Genomic DNA, 12,943 nt, shown 5'->3' with positions numbered 1-12,943 from the left:
TCCTGGTAGGTCACATGGCTTGGTGATCACATTCTGATTTGGGATTAAGAAATGGTGGTGTAAATATATCCCTTTCTGTTCTGTGCTAGATGGTAGATGGCCAAAATTACTACATGTCAAGTTTCTCAGCAGTAGACACTTTCTTATCCACTCCCAGGTTCAGTCTGAAGTGACCCAAATAAACTCCAGCTTTGACATGCTTGTAGGGCTTAAGGACTTTGTAATTCTAGTATATGCTCCACCCTCCTCCTCTCAAACAAACCTTTGCCCACAGAAGCTGTCAAACATTGCCATATCCACGACAGACTTAGCTAGCATGAAGCCACAGTTAGACTCGGGTGAACTGATGCTTCTGGAGTGGAAACAAAGCGGAAACAGTCAAGTGCCACTGTGTGCTCAGCAGTGTGCCTAGAGCTGGCTCATTCGTGATTTATATTTGTGATAACCTCTTGAGGTTGTAATTAGTTGCGTTTGCATTTTAGAAACTAGGAGACAGAATTCAGATAGAGAGATGATAAGTGAAGGCAGCAACAAGTCCTTCTAGTCCCTATGGCTCTGCTTTAGGCTCTTTGTGCTGTTTTATCCAGTGGAGATAAGGGGTGTTGTCTACTCAAAATAGCAATTTGGTTCTAGTTTGATTTAATGAATTTAATATACTCAATAAATTTAATAAATGTTCCTTTTTTTTTTTTTTTTTTCTTTTGGGTTGGTTTTTTGTTTTGTTTTGTTTGGTTGGTTTTTGTTTTGTTTTTGTTTTTGTTTTTGTTTTTTCAAGACAGGGTTTCTTTGTGTTACCTTGACTGTCCTGGACTCACTTTGTAGACCAGGCTGGCCTCAAACTCACAGCGATCCGCCAGCCTCGGCCTCCCGAGTTCTGGGATTAAAGGTTTGTGCGACCACGCCCAGCTTAAATGTTCCTTTTCTGACTTAGTGCTTCATGCGTCCACTTTCTAATGCTCACAACATCATCTGACACAGAATGGAAGTGTGTAAGCATGCCTCCCCTTGAGCTCTTACGAGCCAGCTTACCAGTTGTGGGAAGCCTAGAAAGTTCATCTTCTTTTCTTTCAAAGCCAAGACTGCCTTGTCATTCTGAGACACTTCATGCCTCTTTCCTGTCTCTTTTATGTTCATTTCCAAAGAGAAAAATTGGGCTTCTAGATTCACAGTTTAGAATACTAAGGATGAACGTGGTGATATTTCTCTTGGGAACCCTTATTCCTCTGCCACCCACTTGGGTCTCAGGGTTTCAGTCTTAGACATCGCCTTCAGGCTGGCTTGGAAAAGTAACCAACAAGAGGAACGGAACCCTGAGGCTGAGTAGAATAGACAGTCATCAAGATTTCCTCTCTGGTGCGCTAAAGGGTTTTTTGTTTTTTGTTTTTGTTTTTTGTTTTTTGTTTTTTCGTCTCTCTTAAGAATCAAGAGCGGGTCTAGGGAACCATGCAGGTTCAGACTGAACTTGAGACGTGTAGTCACCACACAGCAGAATTCCTGAGAATGCTGTCTGCTTCTGCAGTTGCATTATCCCCGCCTCCCCTCTGCTATGTGGCACAGTGAAGCTCAGCATGGGAACGGGCCTCATAGTAGGCTTGCCACTACTCTGGAAGCTGTTGTGGGCGTATGGTCTAAAGTACAGTACACCCTTGCGCATGTCTGTGAATCCTGCTTTGGAGGCACTTCCTTGTAGAGTCTTCACTGTTGCCTGCATAAGCTCCATGTGGACCCTACATCCTTTTGTCTGTGTGCTCACTCATCGATCCCTCGTCTTTCTTGGGTTAACATTTCGTAATGTGCTCTAGGGAGTCATCCTGTGTGTTCTCTCCTGAAAGAGGATTCACTGTCCTAGGCATATTCAATAGGCCATGCTCTTGATTGAGGACTCAGATTTCATGGTAAGGTTATGGTTCATCTGGGCAGAGATGGATAAATCCATGAAGATTAGTTGTCTAGACAATTTTGGTTGTCTGATTTTCTCTCTCTCTTCTAGAAAGTCAAAATGGCAGCCTGTCCTTTCATCACTGCTTTCCTCCCATCAGAAGGAGGGGGGCGGTCATTTAGGACTTTCTAGTATTTACTAATGATATTCATTCTTGAGAAACTTCTAAACCTAGTAAGGTAGCTGTTTGCAACATTTGATGGTAAACTTATATCCTCTATTTTGAAAAATAAAAAACTTGGGGCCAGAGAGAAAATTGACCAGTTAGGAGCACTTGCTGCTCAATCATGAGGACCAGAGTTCAAGTCCCACACTGGGTGGTTCACAGATGCCTGTTAACTTCAGATCAAAGGGTGCCAACACCTTCCAGCCTCTACAGACAGCTGGACACTCACAAATAAAAATAAATACTAAAAATGGAGAAATCTCAGAGTGGAGATTTGTAGGACTTAAGAGAGATTTACTCTGCTTCTGCTAGTCACCTGTCCAGTAATGGGTGGATTAAGTTTCCTTTTCTGTCTTACAGCATTAAAATTATTGAAAGGGATTACTCCTTACATACTACACTTTTCATAACATTGGAAACCCTGGCTGGTATTTAAAGGACATCACTCTAGTTTTTAAACATAGTATGATTTCAAGAAGTATTCCACAGGAAGACTTATGCGTTGAGTAAATGGTCAACTGTAAACAGTTGTTTGACTGCCTTTTCTTTTTTCTTCAAAGGTGACCATAACATAGACTTGCTGTAGTTGAATAAAGATATGGGAGGCAGAGGGTGTGGCTCAGGTGGTAGAGTGCTTGCCAAGCGTGCTTGAGGCCGTGGGTTCAATCCCCAGTACCACTAAAGAAAGCTGGGTGGGTGCCCCATGCCTGTGATCCCAGTACGTAAGAGGGAGAGGAGGGAGGATAAGGAATTCAAGGTTATCCTCAGCTACACAGAGTTTGAAGCCAGCCTGGGCTACATGAGAAGAACACCAACAATCTTTAGCCCCTCCCCAAAGAAGCCTTATGAATTAGAGAGATGAAAATTTGTCAGATTTCTTGAAAAACAGAAAACTCTTCCTTTTGCCACTTTGGTTTTTCTTAGCCTTTTAGCAAATTGCCTTTCACTTGAGTAAAACATTATTGCTCAGATATCTGATCCCCAAAATCCACATAAGCAAACGATACCCAGGCATATTAGTGGATGCTTATAATCTAGTACTGAGGAGGCAGAGGCAGGCGACCACCAAGCCCAGCCTAACAGACAAGCTGTAAGGCCTAGCAAGAAACCCCTGGATCAAAACCAAGGTGCCCAGCTCCTGAGGAGTGACCCCAAGGTTAACCTCTGCCCTCATACACACGCACATACAGGTGTGCTCCCTAGACTTATGAACACGCATATGTGCACACACACAAAAATGACTCTATAGCTCAAGAATGGAAATTATTTTTATATAATATTTGTAAAAATGTGATTGGGTGAGAGTTCCTGTTTCTTACCGGACATAGTTAACTGCCAGTAACTGTCAGTCATGATCTAGTCTTTGGCACATGAAGATGATTTTCAGCCAAGAGATTCACAAAGTAATGGAATGTTCATGCTTATGGAAAGAGCCTTCTGGAATCCCAGCCCTGAGAACTCCCCTGGAAAGTGCTGTGCTGTAGGAAAGCATGTGGTAATTCTCTAACTCAGCTTAACCAGAGCTTCCAGCTTCTGGCTACTTGCTTCCTCTGTATTCAGCTGCCTTTTTGAGTCCTTATTATGGAAGACAGTGCCATTTGGTTCTTTGCCAGCATTCTTTTCCTGGCCATTGGAGTATTTTCTCTCTTTTCCATTCTAGAGCAAACCTGGTCTTTGGAAAATTAGTATCTAATTTCCCGGGCCTTGAGATTACTTATTTCACTAAGAGAAATTCATTAGTGGATATGATTCGCAGTCCTCCCTTTAGTCTCCTGCTTTCTGTCCACGTGAGGAAAGATTAAGCCATCCGAAGATGAAGTGTGAGGAAGCACAGACCTCTGATATTCAGGGTGCAGGTGCAGTTCTTGTCCCACTGTGCAAGTGGACAGCTTTGGAGGTTCTGCCTGAGCTGCGGCACGGTCCACTTGGCTTTAGCCAGGGGTGCTCCCAGCTGTTGGGACTCAGTAACTCTGACCGTACCGGGATAGTTGGGATGGCTCTGTTACTTGGTCTTCCATACTGCCTACTCTTGGGTTACTTAGTGCTAGTTTATTTACTCACTTGAAACTTACTGCTTTCTTATAGGTCATTCTTCCTATTTTTTTTTTTTAAATGGGCATTTAGGAAAAAAAAATCAATGTCAGGCAGTCTTTGAAGTGCAAAGATAGCCTTTCTGACATGGTGACAGTTTTTCTTACTGCCTTTGCAGTTTCATTATGCCACAGTGAGTCGGCTTTATATCTATTTGTGGAACTCAGGGTGTCCTAACACACCACTGAGCCCTGTAGAACCTTTGCCTGTCCCCATCAGAAGAATGTCGTGGTGTTTGCAGCATTGGCTCTGGTCATTGTCTGTTCCCTGTTTTCTTCTTTTTAAATGCCATCTGTAAGTTTTGAAGGAAAACAGGTATTTAGGTAACTTCTGAGGGGTAGGCCTGATTCTTTGGATTTAGACTGTGGCCTGAAAGGGATGGCTATAGCTGGAGACGGTGCTTTCGAGTAAACAGTTACCTTCAGGCAGTTGTCAGCACAGGTAAGTGCCACATGTCTTTCGGGGGTACCCTGACTGGCAGTGGGCATAAATTTTAAATATCAGACTTTTGGAATGGTCCAATCCCCAAACAACTTCTCTATAAGCATTTTGTGAGTAAACCAAAATCAAGGCAAGGCTGCAGAGTGGACCATTAGCTTAGACCCCAACAAGATGCCGGGTTCATGTTTTCACAGCTTGGAAACAGTTTCCTGGTAACTAGTGTTAATGTTTAGAATTCAGTATGAGATGCTGTGAAGGTTTGTCAGTTGGGATTGAATCTTCTGTTCATTGTCATTTTTGTCAGTGCTGGAATTTACATCTGTAAACACGTCTGTAGGTAGAATACGTACTTGATTCAGCAGCTCTAAGGAGGCAGTGAGGCCTTAGAAGTTGCCTTCAGTCTCAGGCCCTGTAAGCAGACAGTTCTCCGTAACTTGTTAGGCCACCACAAATTGCTTTACCTTCCTTCCCAAGCCCAGGCCAGTAGGCTAAGCAGTTCCTTTAGACACTAGGACAGATTACAGATACAGTGTTCCTTTTACACTGTTGCTGTAGTTATGACGGCATAACCCCCTTGTATATACTCCCTGTGTAAATTATTTTGTATTTTGTATTCCAGTGAGTAGCTCTTCTACTGGAGTTGTAAAACTGATGTGCTTGTTCTTCATAAGCCTTCACCTGGGTTTTCTTTTCATAGTTAGACTGCATGACCCCCCTTTTCCTGGGTGAGTACCTCCAAATAGTTACACATAGACATGTTTATTTTCTTACAGTTGAACTGGCAATGATAATGGACCGTTTGTACGGTGGTGTTTGCTATGCTGGCATTGATACAGACCCGGAGCTGAAGTACCCCAAAGGCGCCGGGCGGGTGGCGTTCTCCAATCAGCAGAGTTACATCGCAGCCATCAGTGCACGTTTTGTGCAGCTTCAGCACAACGACATTGACAAACGGGTAAGCAACCACTCAGGATGGAATAGCTCCAGGGGAGAAGTGAAGTTTGTTCTGTGCAGTCCTGGGCGGGAGAGCATTTTGTGATCATAGGGAGCAGCTGTACCTCGCATGTGTAGGGCTGTGAGCCCGTGGAGGTTGCCTGAAGAAGAGAGGAGTGATTAAGGTATGGATGAACCTCCTGCCTTGCTTCTTTTTCTTCCCAGAGTGATCAAAATATTTCTGCAGAATTTAGTGCACCAAACCAGTAGCAATGCCTTAACAAGGATTGAGAGCCAGCCACCTGTTTGGCCCAGGCGGTGCCCTTAAAATAAACGTGAATTGATATGTTTAGAAGTATACATAAGATTTGGCCGGGCGTGGTGGCTCACGCCTTTAATCCCAGCACTTGGGAGGCAAAGGCAGTTGTATCTTTGTGAGTTCAAGGCCAGCCTGGTATACAAGTGAGTCCAGGACAGCCAAGGCTACACAGAAAAACCCTGTCTCGAAAAAAAAAAAAAAAACAAAAAAAAAGAAGTATACATAAAATTTGAACCTGTACTTTAAAAAAAAAAAAAAAAAAATGTAACATTACACTTGATAGCATTCAGGGGAACCAAATACTATTCCTTTTAGTCTCCTCTCCAGCTTGACATAATTTTGCTACTCAAGAAACTCATGTATAGGGGCTAGAGAGATGGCTCAAAGGTTAAGAACACTGGCCATTCTTCCAAAGGTCCTGAGTTCAATTCCCATCAACCACAAGGTGGCTCAGAACCATCTATAATGAGATCTGATGCCCTCTTCTGGTGTGTAGGCGTACATGCAGGCAGAGCACTGTAAAATAAATAAATAAATAAATAAATAAATAAATAAATAAATAAAAAAGGTGTATATATACACACATATATGTTCTATTACCTGCCATTTTGCTCATCGGTGTCACCTGCTTGGGCTTGAGTCATTGAATAAACTTCCTTTGACCTAAAGAGAGGACATGGGGTGTTGAGGGAGTCTCTGTTGGCTTTGTGGACAGTTCTCCACTGTTGGGAAGGTTGGGAGAATGGAAGGAGTAAATCTGGGACCTAGATTAAAATACACAAAGGAGAACACCATCTCTTGACTTTCTGCCATGCAATTGTAGAGTGTTTTTTCTTGCTTCTAAATAGAGATCCTTGAGGCACTGACTAGATTGGAGTGAATGAAGTAGTCTTCTACTAAGGAGCTTTACGCACCCTCTGCAATCTTCTTTGATTTTGTGTAGCAGACAATATTCTTAGCATCTTGTTTTCATTGGTTTCACTGATTTCAATGAAATCAAATTTTCACTGGGGACACACTTTTTATATTCATTAAGATTATGTTTTGTTAACACATGTTCTGATCAAATTACAAAAGCCGGGACTTAGAATAAGTATTCTATGGCTCCTTGAGAGTAGGTAGTAGTGGTTTCTTTGTTAATTACTTTTTAAATTTTTACCAGAGAACTTTTAATTTTGAATAATTTCTGAGATTGGTCATGATTCATGACTCTGTTCAACTTTGGGTTAATCTATATTAGCTGTTAAGAATTTTTAAACAGCGAGGTGTGTTGGCACACACCTGTAATCCCAGCACTCAGGGAGGTAGAGACAGGCAGATCTCTGTGAGTTTGAGGCTAACCTGATCTACAAAGTGAGTCCAGGACAGCCAAGGCTACACAGGGAAACCCTGTCTCAAAAAACAACAACAAAATAATAATAATAAAAATAAAGAGCTTTTAAAAAGACTTTTAAGAGAAGCAGCTGAATAAAATAATTTCATACGAATTTTTATTTTAAATGTTACAGCTATAATGTTACCTAATACATTTTAACCTACATGCATTATAATAATTTTTTAATCAAAGCCACCTTCCACTCCCTCCCTCCAATTTCTCCCTTGTTCTCTTCCAAAACTTTCCCCTCCCATTTTCATATGCTCTGTTTTTAACCCCACTGAGTTCACTTAGTGCCGCCTATCAGTGTGTGGCTATAGAGCCATCTGCTGGATAGCCTCTCAAGAGACCACACTCCTGTAGAGCACTAGCCCTCACTCCTCTCTCCCCCAGCAGCACCAGCTGCCAACAGATCCTCTGCCAGGGTAGGCAGGGATGGGCTCCTCCCTTTCCATGTTGGGATTTCAGTTGGCCTGATCTCTTGTGGCTCTTGTGCATGTGGTCATAGCTGCTGTGAGTTTGTGTGTGATGGCCCTGTCATGTGCAGCAAATACTGTATCACTGCGGATGTCCACTGCTCTTGGCACAATCTTCCTAAACATCTTCTGCGACAATCTCTGAGTTTTGGGGTTGGGGGGGTCCCACTTAGAGCATTACAGAGTTTCTTATTCTCTGCATGCTGACTAGTTATGGGTTTCTGTACTAATTGCCATCTACTGCAAAAGAAACTTCTCTGAGGGGGACTGACAGATACACTTTTCAGTGGGTATAAAGATAAGAACTTAAGGGCAAATTATTGCTGTGAATTTGGCAGAATATCCATATTATGTTCTCCCTCAGTGCCTATGACCTAGTCAGCCATGGGTCTTTTTTTTTTTTTTAATATTTATTTATTTATTATGTATATAGTGCTCTGCCTCCATGACAGAAGAGGGCATTAGATAACATTATCGATGACTGAGAGCCACCATGTGGGTGCTGGGAATTGAACTCAGGACCTCTGGAAGAACAGTCAGTGCTCTTAACCTCTGAGCCATCCCTCCAGCTCCCCCCGCACCCCCTTTTTTTAAAGGCAGACTAAATTCATCTTTATTTTAGGGTTCATTGCACAGTTGCTGGGGACGTAGCAGGAAAGTTGACAAGTTCAATAGAAAAGCTCTTGTCACCAGCAGACAGATACAGAGACAGAAGACAGCCTCTGAGGCGTTGATGTCAAGACTTTGCATGCTGGAGTCGCTCATACTTGAGCCAATTAGAAAGCACAGTAAAAAGCCATGTCTCCAGTTTCACTTTGAGTGTGGTCTTGTCCACTCCCTGGCTTCTGGTGTCCACAAACTCCTTCTCCAGAGGCTTCTTTCTGGAGGCCTGTCTTCTGCAGCCATGGAAAGCAGGAAAGGCTGTTGCACAGGAGGATGCAGCTGGGGCTCATAGGATACTTGCAAAACAGGGCCAGAATAAAACCCCTCAAGGCAGAGCCCTGCTTCTCCCTCCTTTCCACAAGCTTCTGAGGACACTGCCCAGCGCTGGGCCAGGGCACTCAGTGAGCCTGGTGCCAGCAGCTGTGAGACGATGAGAGGGAAGATTTGTTCGAAAACACCAGAGTTTGGCAAGGACAGGAGTAAATCATCCAAACACAGGGAAAGGCTTTCAGCATCCTCTCCCTGCACTACCAATGACTAGGGCACAGGCAGAGCCATGAGTCTTTGAACCAGTTAATGGTACCAGTTATGAGTTCCATGTTTATGGAGTGGGCCTTAAATCCAACCAGAAAGTTCATAACATTCATGCCACTATTGTACCAGCGGACAAATCTTACCTGGCCCGTTGCTATTGTTGCTTGTATATTCACAGCTGGGTAAAGCTGTTGGTTACATTTCTCCCCTGGTAGTATGCATAGACCCTTCCAAAATTATGAAAACTAGCAAGTAGGGACGAGGCTTCTAGATCAGAACCAGCTTGATTATTCCATGTCCTATGAGACAAGTGTGTGGTGTCTGTAGCAATAGTGTCATGGGCTGCAGGGGGGGAGGGCGCGGAGGCGGGAGTTTCAGTTAGTAATGAACTTGTTTTTCAATGTACATTGGTGTTTTGCCTGTGTGAGGGTGTCAGATCGTTGAGTTACAGACAAGTATAAGCTGCCATGTCGGTGCTGGGATTTGAGCCCAAGCCCTCTGAAGAGCAGTCAGTGCTTTTAACCCCTAAGCCACTCTCCAGTCCCCAGTAATGGATTTTTTATATTCAGCAAGATGATGTCTTGTTAGCACATGCATCTCACCAAATTACAGTGAATATTCTTTGGACTCCTTGAGAATAAGTGGGAGTGGCTTGTTTGTTAATTAAAATTAGGTTTTTTTCCCCCAGAATCTTGAAACACTCTGAGTTAATAGAGACTCAGAAAAATGACAAAGATTCAACTTTCCTGGTTTTTCAAGTACCCAAGCCTCCTCTTTTCTAACAGTAATTCTCACACAAGACTAAGGTCTACACAGAGAGGTGCAGTGTGTCTTGGACTCATCCCAGTGCGTACCTATTGCTGGGTTCTCTCTGAGGTGTTCAATAAACTTTTTTGAATCCACACATGGTACTTTTTGAAAGATTCTCTTAACTTCTGCTGCCACTACTGCTGGGGGACCTGCCTGCTTATGCCTGTTCATTTGGATGTCTGATATATTTATACTCAGTCTGTAATCCCGTACATCACTGGTAAACCTGGGCAGTGAAATTTACCCAGAGAACATTAAGTTCTCACAAGTGTGAAAATAGCTTTCTTTGTTCCCCCTCTGAGGATAATAAATGAGAAAAGGGGCCGGGCGTGGTGGCGCACGCCTTTAATCCCAGCACTCGGGAGGCAGAGGTAGGCGGATTTCTGTGAGTTCGAGGCCAGCCTGGTCTACAAAGCGAGTCTAGGACAGCCAAAGCTACACAGAGAAACCCTGTCTCAAAAAAACCAACAGAGAGAGAGAGAGAGAGAGAGAGAGAGAGAGAGAGAGAGAGAGAGAGAGAGAAGGGGAGGGGGTGTTCATTCACCAATAATCATCCAGGTCGGAGCATTAGAAGTCATTGAGGGTGACTGAGCCCTTGTATGGCTCTTCCTTCTCTTGAAGCCCCATTCATCCTTATGTCCTTGTTTGCCCTGACTATTTCCTTCACTGGGAGGAGAGGGAGCCTACTCCATCTGGGGTTGGGCATCTTTCTCATGGTTGACTGTAAACAGTACAATCCCTCCCATTTCCTGATGTCCCTTCTTGTCCTTGTGCTGAGCATAGCCACACAATGCTTGTCTCTGGCACTTTGAGTCTATTAGCCGCAGCCTTCATAGATGTGTTTTAAGCTCATTCATACTTTTAATTCTACTCATCTTCCTTCTAAAATTTAAATTTGACTTTCTAGAGAGCTTTCACAATATAAAAGCACATTTGTATTTCCTTAAACAGTACTATTACATCGACTGTCTGTTGTAGGCACATCTTTCCTGAATAGCCTTTATAGGGTTTTAGCAATAATTTCATAGTAAAGCTTCTGAAACTTGGGCTAAACATCATGGGTCTGTGTTCACAAGTACCCATAATCCATTTGTGTTGCTATGAATATTCTAAGATGCTGTTCTCTCTTCTTCTTCTATGAGCCTGGAGTTGCCTTTAAGCCCTGATTACTTTAAATAGCACCAACCTTCATCACCTCCTTTGCTGACTGCAAAGGTATAAATGTAGATTCAGTAGAGCCGTGGCACATTAAGGTACTTGCTTTCTTTGGCAGCCCTTACCCCTTGCGCTGCCTATTCCATGAGAAGAGTGATGGAGGCTCGCTGCAAAGCAGCCATGCTTGGACATCAGGCCCCACAGTTCATTAAGTGCCTAGAACCTTGGGAGGCTATGGCCATTTATATTCTTATCAGTGCAGGCGCTAAAGAAGAAATCAATACAGCCTTTATCTATTTTCTGTCCACTGAAGTTTTCAGCAAAGGCATCTCTTGACAATCTATGTTTGTTTATTATTATTATTTCTGAGATTAAGATTTTAGATGGAGTAATTTATATGACCTTTGTAGATTTAATTTTTTTTTTTTCTAGCTAAGAGAATTACTGACTTACATATTCCTGTAAAACATGCCAATATTCAGGCTGGGCATAGTGATGCACACCTTTAAAAACCCAGCACTCGGGAGGCAGAGGCAGGCAGATTGATGAGTTCAAGGCCAGCCTGGTCTACAAAGGGAGCCCAGGACAGCCAAGGCTACACAAAAGAGCCCTGTCTCCCAAAAATCCAAAACAAAATCAAAAAAGTCAATATTCAACATTCATTGAAACAGTCAATCCTGTAGCTTTGACAGTTTGCTTTCCTTTCACTCATCCATTAATCTTACCATATTTGAGGACAGGTGGTTTGTGACAACTTTATTGATGTTTTATGACATTCATAAGCGTCATAAATGACAATCATAACTCCCCCATTTAAAGACTACAATTGAAATGTCTTTAGTACATTTTGTACCACGTACCTGTCACCAAGATCGTTTCTAGACCATAGAGGTATTTTCACATCTAACCTTGTGTGTGCAGTAAGAGAATCAGCTATGTATCAGCTACACTGGCAGCAGGTGCACACTGCTTGTATCCTCTGTATTCACATGGCTGTAGGGAGTGGCCCCTGCTTAGTTAACCTGTGAGCAGGCGCGCACTGCAAATATCCTCTGTATTCATATGGCCGTAGAGAGGAGACCCTGCTTAGTTAACCTATGAGCAGGTTCACACTGCAAGTGTCCTCTGTATTCACATGGCTGTAGGGAGGGGACCCTGTGGCGCACACTGCCTGTATCTTCTGTATTCACATGGCTGTAGGGAGGGGACCCTGTGGCGCACACTGCCTGTATCTTCTGTATTCATGTGGCTGTAGGGAGGGGACCCTGTTAACCTGTGCTCTTCAGAGTCAGGAATAGTGTGGCCTAGGCACTTCTGACCCCTGTTGTGGATGTGTCTTGGGTTCCCTTTGTTGAGGAGTTGCTGCATCCTTACCACAATGACTTACTGCTGTAGCATGTCCAGCCACAGGAGGACCAACAGGGGATTGATGGGACCAATGGGCAGTAACTGCTAGTCCTTACAGATCCACAGCTTGATCTTGACTCTGACACATAAGTACTGGGAGAGTCTGGCCCAGGATGAGCACTGGGCTGTGTGTAGAATAAACGAGGGTGGCTGGGCTGCCTCTCACTGGACAACTAGAGTTGCTTCCTGTAGTCTCTGTCTAAATCATTCTTTGTTCTTAGTTTATATTTTGTTTGAGATAAGGCCTCCCAGGGTGACCACAAGCTCATGATCTTCCAGCCTCAGCCTACTGGGTGCTGGGATTATAGTCATTCTTATAATCTCATAATTTAAAATAAATCACTACTCTATTTAAACCTTTGGTTACATTCTACTGCCTTTTGGATAAAGGTCAAAACAAACAAATGAATAACCTTAAACTCACCTAAATGACCCTTCATACACATGCTTGCTTTCCTTTCATACCTTCATTATCCTGAGCCAGCCATAGCTGGCCTTATTCTCCATTTCTCAGGGTCACATCTACAATTACCTAGTTAATATCTTTCCTCTAGACCTCACCATCATTGTGGTAATTTTAGGAATTATTTATTCATTGGCGCTCATAGCTCCTCCCACAGACCATCATGCCACT

General features: G+C 43.2%; 1 protein-coding gene and 1 non-coding gene across 8 annotated transcripts in view; one reads left to right on the top strand and one right to left on the bottom strand.

Moving 5' to 3' along the window:
- Positions 1 to 12,943, top strand: part of Cpeb3 (cytoplasmic polyadenylation element binding protein 3) — a 195,357-nt gene that overhangs the window by 166,675 nt on the left and 15,739 nt on the right. For all 7 annotated transcript variants that reach the window (XM_051146392.1, XM_051146393.1, XM_051146391.1 and 4 more), the window contains one exon: positions 5,411 to 5,592. In XM_051146392.1, coding sequence (XP_051002349.1) covers positions 5,411 to 5,592 — 182 coding nt within the window. The remainder of the gene's footprint in view (positions 1 to 5,410; positions 5,593 to 12,943) is intronic.
- On the bottom strand, positions 8,849 to 8,983 carry LOC127190185 (small nucleolar RNA SNORA71). The gene has a single exon (XR_007830695.1). It is a non-coding gene; the product is annotated as a small nucleolar RNA SNORA71 (small nucleolar RNA).

The sequence above is a fragment of the Acomys russatus genome, chromosome 5 (assembly GCF_903995435.1).
Source record: "Acomys russatus chromosome 5, mAcoRus1.1, whole genome shotgun sequence".
Lineage (NCBI taxonomy): Eukaryota > Metazoa > Chordata > Mammalia > Rodentia > Muridae > Acomys > Acomys russatus.
The sequence above is the reverse complement of the archived record's forward strand: the minus strand, read 5'-3'. Positions and strand labels throughout refer to the sequence as shown.